The sequence below is a fragment of the Sander vitreus genome, chromosome 24, assembly GCF_031162955.1.
Source record: "Sander vitreus isolate 19-12246 chromosome 24, sanVit1, whole genome shotgun sequence".
NCBI classification, from domain to species: domain Eukaryota; kingdom Metazoa; phylum Chordata; class Actinopteri; order Perciformes; family Percidae; genus Sander; species Sander vitreus.
The window spans coordinates 11217397-11238161 of NC_135878.1; the positions used below are offsets into that span (position 1 = coordinate 11217397).

The following is a 20765-nucleotide window of genomic DNA, read 5'->3' on the forward strand; positions in this document are numbered from 1 at the left end:
AGCTTGTAACTGGCAGTGGCTGACACAGCTATACTGACAGTCAGTTCTGCACTGGAGATTTCAGATTTCTTTGCTGGTCTTTGCGTATTAGATTGGTTTACGGATTAGTGATGTACCAAATCCAGCTTGCCCGGGATATGTTTGAATCACAGATTTCAGGGACTGCACAGACACCGTCCCCTTTAGGAAAGCTATCTGAAAACACCTCTCTAGTGAAAATGTTTATACAGATACAAGTCAGTATAGTCAAGGTCAGAAATATATTGGACATAAACATAAGAAAAACACTTTTTTGAGTGGAGGGAGACTTTTAAGGAGTAGTTCTGCATTGTGGAAAGTACGCTTAATCGCTGTCTTGCCAAGAGTTGGATAAGTAGATCAATACCATGTCTGTGCATTAAGCTAGAGCATGGAGACGCTTAGCTTGGCTTAGCATAAAGACTGCAAACAGGAAAAACAGTTAGCCTGGTTCAGTTCAAAGGTAACAAAGTTCTCCTACCAGCAACTCTCCTCAGGTGTTGTATCTTGTGTGTGTGTGTGTGTGTGTGTGTGTGTGTGTGTGTGTGTGTGTGTGTGTGTGTGTGTGTGTGTGTAGGACCTGCGTGTGCTAAGGAACAGGAAGGCGTTGGCCATCGCTCCCCAGTGGTACCAGTACAGGAGAAAGTCACATGACCTCCTAGCCTGGCTGGACGACATCCAACGCAGCGTAGACCAACTCCCTGATCCGCCCGAAGGAGAGAGGGTCAAGGTAATAACACATACATAACTAAACACACTCATATATACATGTACACATTGACAATAATATCTTTGTCTTTCTGCCATGTTAACAAATCACCAAGAAGCTTGATATTCAACCTACTGTTTATCAATCAATCAATTCAGTCAATCAATTTATTTGTCACATAAAACCATATAAAATACAATTTCAGTGAAATGTAATCCTTTCTACATGTTATATCCGTCTTCCTCACCATCCAGCTCTTCATCTTACACTGTCTCAAATTTTCTGTGTCTTTAATCATTTCTCATTCTACATTTTCCTGTTCCATGTTAACAGTGGGAAACTTCTTTCTTTTTTTTGTTTCTTATCCCCCTCTTCCCCTGCTTTTGGACAAAGGGTTGGTGTCACGACTTTTGCAATTATTCACTTAGGAAGAAACTTTTTTGAATAATTGTTCCAGGACATCTTCCTCTTATCTATTTAAAAAAAAATTGCAGATCGATTTTGTCCCCAGAAGAAGACTGCAGCTTTCTATCTGGGATTTGTTTGTGGTGGACCCAGAGTTGGAAAGAGGCTCAGTATATCATTACCAAATTATTTGTCAAACAGTAGTATAATAATTATTTATTATAGCTTAAAATAGCTGAAGTGTAACTATTTATACATTTTATTTATATAACACACTTTAAAGTAGTATGTATGTATGTGTATATATACATATATACTACTTTAAAGTGTGTAATAAACAATTTTGAGAGACACTACCAGCCTTTTTTAGTATACAGTGATTTCCAGATATCCACATTACTTATACATTGATACATTGATGGTAATGCTACATACTGGTGCAGCACATTTGAGGTCCATTTTGATACCCTGGACTCACCTGTTTTTCGTCCCCCACCCTGACTCTGTGTGTGTCTTTCACTTTCAGATGATCACTATGACATTTCGTTAAGCGGACGTCTGACTTGCTCTTCTCAGACTCACCTGTTATTGCCGCAGCTGAGATTCCTCACTGTCTGTCTGTCTCTCTGTCTGCTCATCTATCTGTCTTTCTGTCTCTCCATGCATATTTTCACCTTCACCCAGTTCCCACACTGCACTTACTCCTCTGTACTTATTTAAAAGGCCAGTGATTGTACTCCTTCTTAATGTAAATAAAGTCTTAAGGCAGTGTGTGCCTCCTAATTATAGCACCACTTTATTACTTTTTTACAGATTGTTGAAACAGAGATACATGTTGAAATGGAGATACATACAGTATTATATAAACACACAATATGAAATCTTTGTGTATGTTTGACACAAACATGATATCTTCCCCCTTTAATTAATGTGTTGTGTCTTTGTTGGAGTATGTGCTAGTGAGTAAATTAATGTTTTATCATTTTTATTATGTATTAATTGTCACTGTGTGTGTGTGTGTGTGTGTGTGTGTGTGTGTGTGTGTGTGTGTGTGTGTGTGTGTGTGTGTGTGTTTCAACATCCACATGCCTCTCTGTGCTTAACCCCTGGGCTCAGCCAATAGCAAGTGACCTACTGGTTGATTTTGTCCAATAGGAAATTGGCTCAGAGTTCGACAAGAAGAAGGAGGAGCTTAACGAGGTGCAGGGCTTAGCCAATCAGCTCTCAGAAGCTGGAGCCGCCAATCTAGTGGAGCCCCGCCAACTCCAGCTCAACACGCGCTGGGTTGAGGTGGAGGGCAAGTTCATACCCTTCAAAAGACTATGTGTGAGTTTCAGTAAGCACGACTTCTATATATACAATACTAATAAAAAAAATACTATACTAATCAAACCAGTTCATAGTACTAATACTACTATAAAAGATTCTATCTAAACATTTAATAGACAGTGTGAGTGACAGTGAGTCTCTCTAAGTTAGAGTTATAACAGGCATGAAGTTAGCTTGAAAAGCTTCTAATGACAACTACCTGAAATGAACCCCTATCAAAATGTGGTATGCAAGCTGCAGTCGGCTTGACATTCCTGTTTACAATTAGTTATAAAATCTTAAATCATGTTATGCCTCACACTTTAACAAAAAACAAATATGTTTTATCAACCATCAAGTTGTAATCTAATTCACTGTACAACTTTTATTTCTGAGCTGAGTATAGGCTAATAATGATACAAATACCTGTCAACCCATTTTAGGAAAGGTTTGGCTTTCTTTCAAACAGTCAGATAAGAGGACTCTTACATAAGAGTGGTATAAATCTTCTCATTTAACTATTGACAAGAAAGCAAATTAGCGTATTTCCCAAAATGTAGAGAAATGCACTAGAATCAAGAAGACATTTCTCTATATTTATCTATGACAATAAATGTCTAATGTATAGGTTAGTTGGTGTTATTCTATATTTTTTTATTGTCAAAAAATCCAATGAAATGACCAAAACCAACAATATGATAGTCTGTCTCTCAAAACTTTTTTACTTCCATACTCTGTATTGGACAACTCAGCCCTAAGCCCGTTCCTACTGACGACATAAATCTTACAAATATATAGTTATTTCCTAAGGCAGCTGGACACTGTAGTTACAGCAAAAAAGGAAACTGTGACTATTTTCAGATGCGGATTAATCAACATTTTGTGCTCTAGTGAATATTTGGGGCAGCAGGACAGTGTATGTGGGAGTCAAAATAAACTACAGTTTGTGTGTTCACGGTAATGAAGGAACATGTCACCCAGTGCAACAGTGTGGTTCATTGATGTGTTTGTAATAATTTTTGAACAACAATGGAGCTCTGTGGCACAGAGAAATAAGATATATCACGCTTTAATATGCACATAATACTTGTTAGTAGATACACTCATTCTTGGTTTTGGTCTTTTTATAACATTTGTTGACAAAAAGAGAAAATCTCCAATATCACCAGCTATAACCATAATCACTCATCTGAGTAACATATTTTCAGTTAGTTTAAAAAAAAAAATGATTCCCTCGAAAATAAAAATGTGAGTTGCTTTTTTTGTTTTTCTTTGCTGCATTCTCATTTACATGTCCTATGTGTACATGTGAAACACGCTCACATGTCTGAATCTCATTGGTTGCTCTGTGTCACTGCATGCCTCTGCCAACCAATCACATTATATCCTCGCAGTTCCCTGAACTGACAATCTCTGAAGATTGTAGTATGTATCCTGTCAACCAATCACATGAATCGACCACATACACTTAATGTACACCACATGGTCACCTTGGACAAATACACATCTAAACTGTCAGATTTCCGACTTACAGTAATGCATTTCTTCAGGCGCACTGAGAGGAATCACAAGCACATTTAGTGTTATCTTTGTGTACCAAGACACAGATTAAACACACTTATTCTTTCTTAGTGATGTTGTACTTCTGTGTGGTACAATGAGGCTTCTGAGTTGCTTCACTCGAGCTGTTTAGGCACTTTCGCGCATTACCTAAGGACTCTTAAGCAGTAATTGGTGCAGTTACTTTCCATACTCTTCGAGCTGTGCGATGTAATCGTAGACAGCACCAGAACCTATGTAACAAACATGCACTTCAGTTGTTATCCTGTATATTATGAAATTGTTTAATGATGAGGTTTTAGAGTTTGTAATATTAGTGACCACAAAGTGTCTTCCCAGCCAATGTGTCCTTGAGCAAGTCACTCAATCCCTACCAACTCCAGGGGTGTCGTTAAAGCTGACCTCTGTGTAGAGGGTCACAAACAGAGAAAACATTTCCCTACAAACTTTGATATTGCTATATTGTAACTGATTACAGCCATCATATCAGATTGGCATCAGATTTTAAGAGACATTTTGAAGGGGAATCCATTTGTAGATTTAATAGTAAATCTATGAGATCTCAAAGGAAGAAATAAAGAGAAACTGACTCATTATAAACCTTTCATGTGGATTGTACAAAAGTGGAAAAAACTATCTTTTCATGTTAAAAAGATGTCCCTTGTGAATTTGGACATTTAGGGCTCTATTTTTGTTTACTGGCGACATTCTGACCTGGGGCAGCAAAGAGTGCACATTCATTGTTGGTACCAAGCAAACCACATGTTACTTTAAGCCTCTCCTTTTTATCTAGATCTGCTCTGCTCTCATATTTCAGCAACTCGCATTAAATCACAAACACATGCACAAAATGTCAAAAAGGCTCCTTATGAAACATGAATTACTATGTGTGTATTGTGAATGTGATTTATCAAATGAGTGATAATATATGAGCCTGTCATACTGGGTTAAATCAATTAGTTCCAACATTCATCACTGTGCAACCATAATACTTTTTTTAATATATATATATAATTCAATCATGGCCACAATATTTCCCTAAGACCTTAACTGATACTACTCTCAAACTAATATGTACATTGAAAGTATTATTGGACACTGTAATAATTCCTCCTGTCCATACTGGCTGTCTCTACTTTAACTTAAATGTAAGAGATGGGGGACAAAATCCACAGTCCTAGTTTTGTGTAAACATTCAGTAGTATAGTTAAATAAAAACAAGTGGGAATCTTACAAAGTTACAGCCTTTTTAGTATTAAATGCTGTCTTTTGCCGCTTTTCCACTGCATGGTAAGGCTCGACTTGCAAAAGTTGTGGTTAGTACCTGGTACCCTTTTTGGTAAAAACAGTAGCTTCTGGTGGCTAATGTTAGCTAATGTTAGAAAAGGTAAAGTATCAACAGTAAATGTACTCATTATGCAGCAGAATATTATTATTATTATTATTATTATTATTATATGTTATGTTATTGGATCATTATTATTGATGCGTTAACATGTAAACAACATTTTACCGTTGTACATTGAGAGGAACAAATTACTTTGTTTAATGTTGTGTAGTAACAATGCATCATAGTGCATAATTTGTACGTAAAATCTTAATTAGCAAAGTAACAATTAACTAGCTGTCAGACAAATGTAGTGCAGTAAAAGTATAAAGTAACAGAAAAGGAATGCGCTCAAATACCTCAAAATTATACTAAACGGGTAAGTCTATTATTATTGTTATTATTATTTTGAGGTTTTTAAATCATTCTGAGCTTCCCAATAGTATTCCTTACGTATTAAAATCCAAACATACACATAAGTTTCTGTATGATGACACAGCTTCAGTACAGTACTCTTTATATACAGTCAATCGTAGTATAGCACAGTAATTACGATGGTGGTAGGCAGTCCCTCCAGGATTTCGCGGCCTTTTTTATAGATTGTTGCGGCCCAAAATGCCTGATTTTGCGGGAGCTTTTGTAAAAAAATTGCGATAAAAGTTGCGATGTCTTTTGTATGTTTGTTACAATGAAGTTGCGGGAGACAGTGAAAGTTTTTTTTTTTTAATAGTTCTTTAAAAATAAAAAGGAAACTTGTTTTGGGGAGAATAAAACTACTCTGGGATGAGTTTTCCTGGTAACCTTACCAAAAAGGCTCAGGATGCTGCAAATGTTGGTATAATATGAAAATGGCTGGTGGATTTAAGACAAAAAATAATAATTTATTGAATCAATCAAATATGAACATATCTGTCAGTGGCTTGTTCTTTACATTGTTATTTCCTAACCTGGCCTGGGACACACATTCATATGGTTTGATAAAGTACTTATTGGACTTTAACTTATCATTGCACTTACAATAACAAGAGTTGCTGTCCTCAATTTAGGTCATTGTGTCGTCTGATCTCCGGTTTTTCCTGCATCCACCGTGTGTGTGTTTGTGTGTGTGCGTGTCAGTAGCGGGGGGAACTGTATGAGCAGCAGCCCCGCCCCCGTCCACTGCAGACAGCCGACAGGATTGAAACGGCAGCTGCTGACTTTAGAGTGAAAAAACGTTACAGCGTACATTGATGTTAAAATCTATACAGTTTGGCAGGACGGTCTGAAATGTTTTGCGGAAAAGTTGCAGTGATTGGTTGAATTTGCGTGAATTGGCGCAATCGCGACATTACAAATCCTAGAGGGACTGGTTAGGAGAAGCAGACAGGAAGCTAAGCAATGTACTGCTGTGGACCCCACGTTAGGTTGGATCCGAAAGTCACACAATTACACTAACTAACCAAGCGGAAGCAGCAGTTTTTATCAAGGGAGTCTGGTGGCTTTGAATAAAGCAAAATGTAGGTTACTGCTGTGGACAGGGGTTCCAGCAAAATATATTTCAGCCACAAAAAATAGAACCACTTAAAAAATTCAATTTCAGTTTACGTTTATGCTATATTTAGAATATTTTCACCACTTTACCTTGCCGTCAGACAGCCCTTTCCGATGGGGAACTGAAGCCGTTTTATTGCTTTCTTCAAATCCACCAGAATCTATTGACCAAAACAGTAATTTTGGTGATTTCACATCGCTAGCATCTACAGTAGTAACGATACATTGCTTAGCTTCTGTGCTGTTATGTCCAAACTTATGACAGCTAACAATGACTGAGCTTGTGCTAGAGTTCATATTATTCATAACCTTATTGATTAGCTTACTATGGTAACCCACGTCACTGCTTTTTTGCTAAGGATAAGTGGGCGTTTTCATTTGAAAAACCTGGCAGATGGACACGGCCTTTAAGTACAGTACTTGAGTAAATATACAGAAACCAATAACTTTGACTGCACATATGCATGTGAGTGTTGTTAACAGACAGACTTGAAAAAATGTGAACCTATCCTTTAATGCACAGATTTTGTAGCAATGAGTTAAAATGTTGTTAGAGAATAGTTTGCAGGTACAATATAAAAGTTCAAAGGAATAGTTTAACATTTTAAGAAAATTATTCACTTTTTTGCAGAGATTTGGATGCAAAGATCAATACCACTAAATATGAAGCTGCAGCCACTTAGCCTAATTTAGCATAAAGACTGTAAGCAGGGGAAACAACTAACATACTGTAGCTCTGTCCACAGTTTAAAATGCAAACACAGAACCTTACATTAACATGTTTTATCTCATTTGTTTTATCCAAACAAAAACCAAAGTGTAAAAATGTCAAGTTGTGGCTAAGTTTTAGTAAGCTAAGGTAATCGACTGCATGCTCTTCATATTTAATGCACAGGCATTAGTGTTAGTGGTATTGATCTTCTCATCTGGCTCTCAGCAAAATGTTCAATTCTATTTTACATATTGTGTCAAATAACAGAAGTTATCTCATGACATTTTACAGATAAAGTAGGTCTAGACCACACTCTATAATTTACAGAAAACCAACAATTTCACCCAAGAGCAAGCATTTGGTGCGACAAAGTTTTGAGCTTTTACTTTTATCTCTGCGTCATTACAGTACATACTTTACCCCAAACTTTATGGAAGTGCAATACTAAATCACAGGATTTAATATACCTTATAATGATTCAGAAGTAGCAAATGTATATATTTTTTCTGACAACAAAAGTAGGGAGCCGCCAGATTGAACAGTATCTCTGCAAAGGATATTCAGTTCATCATCTAGAGTGAATCAGCTTGTGTCCTCCACCACACCTGTACAGACGTTATTACTGTCACCAGTCAAACCCAGAAATGGCTCGGTAAGGCCAGCAGCAATCATTAACAATCTTTAAGGATGCTAATAATGCTTATTAGTGTTTATTTTTTTATTTTGGGTTAATTAAAAAAAAAAGTTTAACAGGAGAGGTGATTTCTCAGGTGACAGAAGCATAACAATGAGGTGAAATCATCAGCTATTATCTCTCTGCACTATGGAGAGGAGCTTCAGTGGTATATGCAGTTTCATTTGCCATGTTGACCATGTATCATGGTCAGGGGAAATATAACATTTAATTTATCAAAATTGCTGTTTCAAGAGTTGACTCATCAAAGGCTCAAATACATTCAAAGTGAGTTGACACAAGCTTGAATATGATCATGATATACGTACAATAGGGATTAATAATGTGTTTGAGGAGGAATTTTCGGTGAGAGATCACATGGTAACGCACCACCTTAAAACGATTCATTTGTTTGGGACCAGGAGGTCGCCGGTTCAATCCCCAGACCGACAGGATAAAATCTGGGTCGGGAAAGTGAAAGAGCAGCACTTGTCCCTCCCTCATTACCACCACTGAGGTACCCTTGAGCAAGGCACTTAACCCCAACTGCTCCAGTGGAGCTGCTCAGTGGCCAGCAGATCAGACTGTGGTTGTACTGGGCACCTCTCAGGAATGAATGTGTAACTGTGTGAAAGTGACATGTCGTTGCAAATGAGAATTTGTTCTCAATCGACTTACCTGGATAAATAAAGGTTAAATAAAATAAAATATATAGTAAGTAATTTAATTACATGGAATTTCAATGACATCCAATGAATTTATTTAATAATTGAAGTCCCAGATGAGTTACTTAATCAGTTGAAAATATGATTTCCCCCCTTAAAGGTAGCTTTGATATGTTACCTGGTTAGAGAAACGAACAAAGATGACATAAAGCATTATTTTTCTTGCATTAAATTATAAGATTTTCTTTTTCTGATCTCTCTCTCTTCTTTGTGTGTTTGTAAATATGTGTTGGTACAGGAGTACCTAACAGAGCTGCAGGCATTGCTGCGTTCAGTGTCAGAGACGGACTTCAAGCTGAACTCTCCTGAATACTGGCCTGCAGCTTATTATAACCTGCCTCAACAAGAGCACTGCCTGAAGGTCAGCACTGCTTTAGTGTTTCTGTCTGAGAGCCACAGACAATATTTCTTAGGAAATAATATCATTACAAATCAAGCAGTAGGTAATAATTTAATGAAGAATATATATATCTCAGAGGGTGGGATATAGGGCTTTGATGCCTATGAGAAAGAGGCTGTGAACCTAATGTACATTTAAACACAATTTACATTTTGGAAAATACGCTTATAAGAACATTGACACCAATCTGTTTAATATGAAGTTACAGCTGCTTAGCTTAGCTTAGCATAAAGACTAGAAGCAGGGGGAAACTGCTAGCCTGGCTGTGTCCAAAGGTAACAATTTCACTTACCAAATAGGAGGTGAAAGGGAGCATCGACGAGTTGCAATGCCCAGTGGCTGGAGCAGTGGCCCGCAGAGAGGAGATGGTATCTGGAGCTCGGCCTCTGGAGGGTCAGAAGATCCAGGAGACCACCGCCCTCCTCAATACTAACTGGGACAAACTGAATAAGCTCTACCAGGACAGACTGAAGTAAGAACAGGTGGAGTGATGTACATGATTGCATGAATATTGACTCATTTTGTGCACATATTTGAAATGTGTGTGTGTGTGTGTGTGTGTGTGTGTGTGTGTGTGTGTGTGTGTGTGTGTGTGTCTCAAGGCGTTGGCAGGATTGCAATTCAAAGTGGCAGAAGTTTCTTTCGGATCAGAAGGCGATGGAGAAGTGGCTGACTGACGCTGAGAGCCATTTAAGTCTGGCTGAAAGTGAGCCAGCAGGACAGAGACAGCACCTCAGGGTAACACACACACCTATTTAACCAGAGACACAAGCATTTCTACAAATACAAGACAGGTTTGCACAAAACGGCTGATTGTACTCAGAAAGCTGCTGAGTGTATTCCAGCTGTGGCTAAGTCATATTTCATCTACAGTGTCCATCATCACTGCTGAAGTGCCCTTGAGCAAGGCACATAAGTGTGGGTTTGGGTCCCCTGGTTTCCTTGTGTAATAATGCTTGTATAACCTCAACCCTGTTATGCACAATCAAGTTATAGTCATCATATTGAAATCACACAAAGAACAATAATAAAAAAAGGACTTTTGGCTTTTGAAAATTGATTTACCAAGTCTTGGCAATCAAGGGAAACAAAAATAAACACTAACTAACACAAGAACTATTTAGATTTTTCCCCAGAAAAGTCAAAAAGTTAGTTGTGCCATCTCAAATGTATTTCCTGTTTGCTATGAGACGTCAGGAGGCCATATCACATTCATACGGGTCCGGCCCGAGGCATAAGCGAATTAAGCGGCTGCTTGGGGACCCCAATCGAGCGTAGCGCATAGACACTGCATCATGTTCAAAAGTCAGAAGCATAGAAGAGACGGTAATGTTAAGGCATGTCACAAAAAAGGACATATCCCTCTGGTGCCGAAAAGAGAGAGAAGAAAAGGACAGAGGACTCGTATACACATTCAGGGCTACCTGAATGCCCTGAAGCTCTACACTGAGAACATATGCATCATTTATTACATTTCTGCTGTTATATCATTATTTTGGCACGTTCGTTCTACGTTAGTATATGTAGCAACGAAGTAACACAGTCAGGAAAGTGGCAGCATCTGCAATATTGCGAATGAAAACACCAATGAAGAGGAAGATAGTCAGGAAGACAGTCTCTGATTGGTCGACACACTAACCTGACAACATTCTGGGAGTCAAGATGGCAAAAATAACAGTTTAGTTGTCGAGTTATCTTTTTAGACTTATTGTGAAAAGTCTCCAAAAAGAAAGACACTGCGGTTCCAGGCTGGATTACAAAGCTTTTGGAAGGCCTACATCACACAGAAAACCTCTTTGGAAAGGCCCATATTTTAGTTATCATGCCAAACATTCAGAAAGACGCTAGCTTGAAGTGATGCGGAGATATCAAATATTAGTAACTTGCTAACATGGATTTATTGTACAAAGTCACTTTAGTTTCAGACTGGACTAAAACGCTTCTGGAAGGCCTACAATCACATGGAAGACATCGTTAAAAAGGTGCATTTCTCTGCTTCTAAACAAAAAGAGTATCTGTTTCAAGAGCGCAACCATAATACCTCTGCCCAAGATGACAAATCCAGCCTCCATGAATGACTACCGCCCTGTAGCCTTGACCCCCATAGCCATTAAATGCTTTGAGCGGCTTGTCATGACACATGAATCACATCAAGTCATGCCTCCCAACCAATCTGTACCCATTGCAATTCGCCTACAGAGTGAACCGGTCTACGGAGGATGCCATCTCCACCCTGCTTCACCTCACTCATCTGGAAAATAAGAACATGTATGCAAGGATCCTCCTAATTGACTTCAGGTCGGCTTTTAACACAATATTGCCATAACAACTTATTGATAAATTGTTGTAGCTGGGCGTGGATCCTGGCATGTGCAGATGGATCATGAACTTTTTGACAGAGAGCTGTCAGACAGTCAGAGTAGGTAGTGTAACATCTAAAACAACCACAGTAAGCACAGGATCACCACAAAGGTGTGTACTGAGCCCATTACTGTTTACACTGCTGACGCATGCTTGTTCTGCTAGTTTCAACACCAACCATATCATAAAGTTCCCCGACGAAACCACAGCTGTCGGCCTTGTTACCAACAATGGCAAGTCGGCCTACAGATAAGAGGTGGAGCAGCTGATAGCCTGGTGCAAAAAACACAGCCTTGCCCTCAACACCATTAAGACCAAGAAGATGGTAATTGACGTAAGGAGGACAGGTCACCGGCATCATCTTCCACTTACTATCAACGGCTGCGAGGTGGAGAGTGTTCACAGCACAAAGTTCCTGGGGATCCATTTGACAGATGAGCTGACCTCCAAGGACAACAACACAGCTGTCATTAAGCGGGCCCAACAGCGCCTTAACTCTCTCTGCAGGCTGAAGAGGATCCCATCCCGGCCATGACCATGTTCTACAGAGGCACCATTGAGATCATTCTCACCTACTGCATCTCAGCAGCATGGCAGAGGAGAGACACAAACTGAACAGGATAGTGAGAACAGGTGAAAAAATCATTGGTGCATCGCTGCCGCATCTGCAGGACATCCACACTGAATGCTTTGTGCATACGGTATCATTAAGGACACCACTCATCCATCTCATGGCATGTTTACACTCGTGCAGTCCAGGAAAAGATACAGAAGTATCTAATTAAAGGACTACACATCTGTTAAACAGCTTATTTTCCATAGCAGACAATGTGAACTGCAAATAAGAGACTGTTCCTTTAAATATTTTAAACTACTAATTTTATTTATTAAGTGCTTTATGAGCTTAGAATTTTAAAGTCTTCTGTCTTGCACTTATTTATTTATTGACTTGTGGATGTTTGAAACAGAATTTCCTTTTTATGTGATGCATAAAAATGACAAAGGAATCTTCTTCGAAATTACTACCAACTTCTGATGTCATGACATAATGATATATGACAACATGTCAAGATATTGATTTGATTTGATGATTACACCTAAAATGGCATGACATTATATGACATCATGGCAACACAACATGACATTTAAATGTCAATAACACACACACACACACACACACACACACACACACACACACACACACACACACACACACACACACACACACACACACACGTTGGCACTTGGACACTGCATCCTTAGCTGTGCAGGTGGACATTAAGAGCTGATCACAGCAGCCCAAAGTGGACTGGGCATATCTGATGATGCATAATGCAAACGCACACACACACATAACAATACTTCATATGCAAGGTTGAGTGCATCAGTTTAACCACAGCGACTGAAACTTAGCGAGACATCTGTGAAAAGAACCCCTCATACGTGAAAATAATTCCTCATATAATTTTCGTCTAAGTCCTAATGGTGAATTAAAAACCCATTGTTCTACGCCTGTATTAAATTGCTTTTCATAATCCTTCAATTTCAGTTTTTGGGGTTGATGTAACATTGAAATGTCAAATTTGATGACATAATATTGTTACATGAGGCTTAAAAAGGAAAGTGTTCTGATTGTGTGTGTGTGTGTGTGTGTGTGTGTGTGTGTGTCTGTGCGTGCGTGCGTGCGTGGGAGTGTAAGAGAGTTTGGATAGAGACAGACAGAGAACCATCTGGTACATCAAATCACAAGCTGCTACCTGAACCGCTCCCATTCCCCCAGATATATTGAATCAATTGGTATTGTAATAACATCCCAATACTTAAAGCTTTTAAGGCATAGTTTGATGTTTTGAGACATTAGCTGATTGGATTTCTTGTCTAAAAGTAGATGAGATCAATTTCAATCTTATGTCCCTGCGCTAAATATAAAGCCAGGAGGCGATTAGCTTAGCTTAACCACTGGCCAAGTCAAGAAAACATTTCAGCCCGTAACTCCACATAAAACTACAAATTGTGAGTTTAACCTTTCCGATTATGTAGGTTTTACAAAAAAGATGTAACGGGTTAATTCCTTTTTGACCTGTGGACCAAGCCAGGCTAGCTGTTTCCCCCAGTTTCCAGTCTTTTTGCAAAGCTAAGCTAACGGCCTTCTGGCTCTAGCGTAATACTTACTGTAACAGACTGATATTAGAGTGGTATCAATCTTTTACTCTAACCCCACAGCAAAAAACTGTTTGTTTGTTTGTTTGTTATGTTCCTAGAAGTCAGTTCCTAGCATGTTCCTGATGACATCCCACACATTGTGAAAGATGGCAAGCTTTGATTCGTCGGGGACCAACGTGTAGTCTGTTATGTCTCTTGGCCAAGTCATGGCAAGAATTTATGACTAATCGTCTAATCTGACACAGTGACTATCGTAAAAGAAAAACTATTGTGTAGTTGGAACCCTTCTTAACCTTAAAATAAATCCCACACAGACCAAACTATAAAAAGGCTAATCTGTGTGTGTGTGTGTGTGTGTGTGTGTGTGTGTGTGTGTGTGTGTGTGTGTGTGTGTGTGTGTGTGCGTGCGTGCGTGCGTGTGTGCAGGACCTGACGGAGGCCGTACCTCTTCAGGAAGTGGTTTTGTGCAGAGTGAATTCTGTAGGAGAGGACATCAGCCAGTTGAGCACACCAGACGATGCATCGCGGCTCCGAACACAGCTCAAATTACTCAACACTCGCTGGGCTAACGTCTGCAAGCAGTTCAATGAGCGCAAGAGGAGGTGTGTGTGAGTGTGTGGCTGCTGGTCATGGGTAATCGGTTGTTTGTCTTACTTTCAAATGTCCCTGACAGTACTTAGGGAATCATTTTCTTTTAATTTGTCTCTGTAGGTCATGTAATAGGAACTTTGTCGTAAAAAACACAACAAGGTGCCTTTAAATCTGTGGTTCCGAAACTGGGGGGCGCTCCCCTAGAGGGGGCAGGGAGTTATAACAGGGGGAGCGCAGAATATTAAGTTTTATTCGTTTTTTTTGTGTGAGTAATTTGGGTATTTTTTAACCTGGACCCTATTTCCCCATGCATTGGTGTCTAAGTTACAGAAGCGTATTACATTCACCATAGAAAAAAAAATGTAGACACCTTATCTCGTAATATTGAAAAGATAACTCATAATTTTGAGAAAAGATCTCGTAATTATGAGGTCCTAGCTCGTAATTTTGAGAAGAGATCTCGTAATTATAAGATAAATGTATTTCCACAACAACAGAAAACAGCTCTCTTGTGTGAAGCTTTCAGGCTAGCTGATGCCATGGAAGCAAATAGGCTTACGTCTCACCTGTTTAGTTTAATCCATTTTTATTTTGGTTTGGGTTTGAGACATTGGGAGATGCTATAAGTACTATAGATGGGATTGTTATCAGTTTGTCGACTTTGCGCAGGCACCTCAGGACTTTGCGGTTGTTCCAATGTCCATTAACTAATACTATAAAGTTACATTAGAAGTATCACGCTAACTTAACCCAGCTGAATTTAATGTTACCTCTCGGTGGTACAATTGATCACTGAGCCGTGGCCTACTGACAACTAGATATGCCGCCTTCTAGGTGTTTAAAATGATACTTACGAGATCTGTTCTCAAAATTACGAGATCTGTAGAACTCATAATTACGAGATCTGTTCTCAAAATTACGAGATAGGAACTCATAATTATGAGATCTTTTCTAAAAATTATGAGATCAGGATTTTGTAATTACAAGATCTTTTGTAATTACTAAGTGACTAATGTGAACAAATTAGTCCAGCATTGAGCCATAACGTTGTAACCGGCAGCCGCGAACCAGGCTGCAATGTATCCTATAGGGCAGTGGTTCTCAAACTTTTTGACATCAAGGACTCCTAAACTGACAGAAACTAGACCACGGACCCCCATTTGATTCGATTTTGCTTTTAGATGTTTTATTACAGAACGTCTATGAATAAGGATATATTAAGAATCTATTAAACATTGTGTTAATTATGGATGGATTTCACTTTTTGCTGCGGACCCCCTGGAACCCCCTCAAGGACCCCTGGGGGTCCCTGGACCCCACTTTGAGAACCATTGCAATAGGGTAAATGCACAGCATCAATTTCCTTCCACTAAAAGTGCTGTTTTTGCCACTGACAGGTTCAGAATATTATTCTAATTGTCTGACAACATTATGAAAAGGATTCCTACAGAAATAGACCGTTTTGTTAAAGAGTAAGATCCTTTTTGTTTAAACAAAAACAGCCCCAAAATCGCCAGGCTCACCAGACTCCATTTAAATAAACAGTACTTTTAGCATGTATAGAGCCAGCATATTTTCACATGAAAATGGGTGAATTAAGTTTATTTCAACCAAACCAGAGTGGTGATATTTGCACAGTGGAAAAACGAACCAAGAAGGCTTTTGATAGTTTTATTTTGTTTCTGTCGACTTTTAAAGAAGTGTTGTTTTTACGATAATAAAATTTCTATTTATTTAAATTAAGTCTGGTGGGTTTCGAGATAGCAATTTCAGGGCTGTTTCATTTTAATCAAAAAGGTTCTTACTCTTTAACAAAAAGGTTGACCTCTGTAGGAAACCTTTCCATGTTGTCAGACACTTAACATAATAATCTGCATGCAGAGATGTTGACAGATGAGACAAGTCATTTTTTGCAAGTCCAAGTCAAGTCTCAAGTGAGTCCAAATCAAGTCTTGAGTCTTTGAGGGGCAAGTTCAAGTCAAGTCTCAAGTCTTTTGCCATCTGATCTGTCCCTAACACTGTATTGTTAAATCTTATGAATTCAAAACATGTCCTGTAGCTACCATCCATATAGTACAGTATCAACATCAGTTGTACGATAACTTTATGGGGTCTACTTAACACATCCCTCTAGACCTCGGACCTGGTGAAATATTAACGTAAGTCTGTCACATCATATGGATACAACTATAAAGATACAATGTGCATGTTCCCAGCATTAGCACAACACTTTGCGATTGTTAGCTTGTTACCTGTGATTATATATGCTAAATGTAAGAAAAGTGGCAGCGCCACACCAGTTACAGAACAACATGCATCTCAGTGTCAGTCCAAATTACGCACAATAAGCAGTATGAACTCACTGATGTAAGGCCATTTATTTTCTAAGTGTTAGTAGGCTCAGTGAAACTGAGTCCAGCGCGAGGGAGACCCGACTCAGAGGAGGAGAGGTTAGTGAGGCCAGCATCTTACCTGTGACGATATATGCTAAATGTAACGTCTCTTTTCACATTAGTGTGTGAGTGACTGACCTATTTAGGTGCGTTTTGAGATGCCTGATGAAGTCCAACGTTGTTGATCTGGCATCATTTATCTTGGTGCCACACACTTTGCATGTAGCTGTTAGCTTACTGCCACTGTTTACCAAGTTATTGAAAGCAAAACTAATGAGAAAAGGCACAACTCCAGGAGGATTTGGTGTCGTCATCGGCAATGCATTTTTTGATATGTGAGTGCGCGCACATAGGCGCATGCGTTACGTTGCACATTATGGCAAAGGGAAGGGGACATACAGCTCGACATACGTTTCCCCGTATATGCGCCAATAAAAGAAAATAGAAATACATGAATACATTTTGATTTAAAAAGCAATAATTGCATGGTTGTTGACGAGTCTCGAAGCTCGAGTCCGAGTCAAGTCTGAAGTCTTTTGGGTCGAGTCCGAGTCAAGTCTGAAGTCAGCTGTTTGTGCGACTTAAGTGCGACTCGAGTCCGAGTCTCAGACTCGAGTCCCCATCTCTGTCTGCATGTCAGTGCCAAAACAAGCACTTTTAGTGGACGTAAATTGACAACATTTTAATTTCAATTTTTTTTTTTCATTCCCGACACAAAAACATGGGAAAATAGGGTCCAGTTTAAAAAATACCAAAGTTACCTTTCAACTCCTGGGGTGAAAGTGAGACCCACTCTGTTGTGTGTGTTATCAAACTGTCTCATCAGGACTTCATGAGGCTATTCCTGTCTTGCGAACATGTCTCACCCTCCTTCCCTCTTTTTTTCTTGCTGTCGCCCTCGACTCGTGCAGGTCTGCAGAGGCACACACGGTGACTGCAGAGCTGCAGGAGAACATGGGCTCCATGCTGGGCTGGTTGGAGAAAGCAGAGTGCATCCTTGACATCCCTTTGCAGCCTGCAGAGCCACAGCACATCAGAGACACTCTGGGCAAAGTCCAGGTACCATCGAGACACATCACATAATGTGCATCTCTTGTGTGTGTGTGTGTGTGTGTGTGTGTGTGTGTGTGTGTGTGTGTGTGTGTGTGTGTGTGTGTGTGTGTGTGTGTGTGTGTGTGTGTTTGCGTGTGCGTGTTGGTTTGTTTAATGTCATTGTGAGGGTTTTATGGTTGTATGTCATTCTCAAATTCAACCATGAAAACACTTTTTTGTTAGTGTGTGTGTATGTGTATTTGGAAGTGAGTTTACATAATTAGACTGAAAGAGCTTGTGTCTTACATTGAGCTGCTTTAATGATTTTTATTAAATTCAGACTTGCGTGTGTGTTGTGTGTGTGTGTGTGTGTGTGTGTGTGTGTGTGTGTGTGTGTGTGTGTGTGTGTGTGTGTGTGTGTGTGTCAGGCGCGTGTGGAGGAGCTTCCTGCCAAGAAGATGGCGATGGAGGACCTGAACTCCAGACACAAACAGATAACACTTCCTGCTGACAGACAGAAAGACATCAGGGTCATCAACACTCGCTGGGCTCAGGTCAGCAGCATCCTCTGTGAATACTACAACTAACAGCACTCCAGCATTTTGTAAATATTCATATTTCTCATCAGAACAAAGCTGCACCAGGCTATAAAGTCAAACCATCTACATCATTATGTTTTGTAGCTGCCCCAAACATCAGACAGACACAGTTAGAGACTAGCTGGTGAACATGTTGATAGTGAAGCATTTAGCAGATAAAAATATATCTATTTTTGTTACTTTATCTATTTTTCTATTTTTAAAGTGACAGACTAAAGAAACTGAATAGTGTTGTAATCATGATTAACTAAATATTACTTTTTCATTACTTCATCATGTTTGTGGCCCTTCAAATAAAGTGCTGGCCTGGTCATCATTGATAAATAAGATATGATTAATGGTGGCATATGCCCCAATCTTTGTGACCCCTCAAATAAAATAAAAATGTCAAGACGTTTCTTGTGTTCAGACACTTAGAAGTTTGTAAAAAGTAAAATTCATAAATATCCTACTTGGATGTGCATTGTTCACAGGCATTACTGTTTAAGTGTCTTATGTTGTTGTGAATAAAGCAACTATAACAATCTCCAGTATACTGTATTTTGTGTCAATGTACTGACCTCAGTATCATTTTGCCAACCCACTCCTTTGATTCTTAATACATTTAATTTTATGCCACCATTAATCATATCTTATTTATCAATGTTAAAGATGGACCAGGTCAGCACTTTATTTGAAGAGCCACAAACATGATGAAGAAGTAATGTTTAGTTAACAATGATAACAACAATTACATTTTTTAAGAATATATGTAAATTGCTGGGACTGGTCAGGTTTTTTGAAGAAGACATGAACATCATTGATAAATCAGAAGTCATGATGATTCAAATACCTTAATTGATGCATTAATTAATGTATTGTTGTTGCATTAAGTCATGCATGAGATACTATTAATCCTTGTACATTACTGATAGTTCAGGAAGTACTAAATGAATGAATGCATGCTTTTTCATGCAAGAATTCATGATAATTCATGTACCATTATTATAAAGTGTTACCGGTGCATGTACCTGATAAATCACAGCATGTCTTTCTTTAGGTGTCCAAGGCTCTGCCTGAGCGTCAGCTGGAGATTGAGGGTCTGCTGAGGGAGCTGGAGAAGTTTCAGGGTCAGCTGGACGTCCTCTCGGCCTGGGCGTCCAGCACCAGGGCCAAGCTAGAGCACAGCCCTGAGGAGCCACCACCGAGGGTAGGACAGACAGACAGACACACACACACACACACACACACACACACACAAACATTACCATAACATTCAAGCCCAAATTGGCTAAAATTAGTTTTTTCAATTACATATAGCCTACTGCCCGATTTTGAAATGCAGAATTTCAAAAAGCAAGTGCTGGTCCTTTTGAACAAACCTTTTACATGCTATATTCAACATTTGTTTTGTCACTTCAGCTCATTGAGGAAGTGCAAGTCAAGCAGCCAGAAGTGGAGTTGGTTTTGGAGCGAGCTGATCAACTGTACAAGGACAGTCGTCCTAGCCAACCAGACAAGGTGAGGAAATCAAACAATCCGTCAATGATTTATCTATTGAAAGGAACAGCATTCATGCTTTTTCATATTCCACCAACTGATGTTGCCATATCAAAATAAACGACTTTGAATGCATCTGTACAACTTGATCTACTGTGATTCTTCTGTGATTATCTGTGAACTTTGTTGTCAACATGGAATGATTTTGTGTGTGTGTATGTGTGTGTGTGTGTGTGTGTGTGTGTGTGTGTGTGTGTGTGTGTGACAGATGAAGTATGTCAAGCTAAGGGAAGACTGGACTGTGATCCTGGAACTGGTGCGGCAGCATAAGGAGAGGATGGCTGCTCTGCTAGTAGCCAAAAAAGCCAGTAAGACCTAATTTTCATCAGTGGGTGTGTCAGTTGGCATGTATGTCTCAATGTGTGTTAGAGAGCTCTGAGTGCAAGAAATAATTATATTTTGGGTATTGTGGATATTTTAGCCAGCCTTAACCTTGATGATGCAACTTCAGAGGATTTAAGATTAGAGTTAGGGCTAGATCTGAGATATCTTCAATATACAATGCATATTTGATCAAAGATTTTTAATATTGTTTCAACGAAATCCATTATTTTTAAAAGCTATGTTCTAATTCTAGACTACTAATTGTGTGTATCCTTTTTTTTATAATTCTATTTTATATATAATGTATACCATCATCACAATGCTCAACACATAATCAATCAATCCTACCAACACCATGGGACTGAGCTAAAGACAGAATTCCCTTTTACAAACAAC

General features: G+C 39.1%; 1 protein-coding gene across 3 annotated transcripts in view; it reads left to right on the plus strand.

Moving 5' to 3' along the window:
- LOC144512721 (dystrophin-like) overlaps window positions 1–20765 on the plus strand; it is a 377468-nt gene that overhangs the window by 209082 nt on the left and 147621 nt on the right. For all 3 annotated transcript variants that reach the window (XM_078243603.1, XM_078243602.1, XM_078243604.1), the window contains 11 exons: window positions 596–748; window positions 2288–2458; window positions 9206–9328; window positions 9667–9839; window positions 9970–10105; window positions 14318–14493; window positions 17787–17934; window positions 18336–18461; window positions 19546–19695; window positions 19908–20006; window positions 20254–20353. In XM_078243603.1, the coding sequence (XP_078099729.1) occupies window positions 596–748; window positions 2288–2458; window positions 9206–9328; window positions 9667–9839; window positions 9970–10105; window positions 14318–14493; window positions 17787–17934; window positions 18336–18461; window positions 19546–19695; window positions 19908–20006; window positions 20254–20353 (1555 nt within the window). The remainder of the gene's footprint in view (window positions 1–595; window positions 749–2287; window positions 2459–9205; window positions 9329–9666; window positions 9840–9969; window positions 10106–14317; window positions 14494–17786; window positions 17935–18335; window positions 18462–19545; window positions 19696–19907; window positions 20007–20253; window positions 20354–20765) is intronic.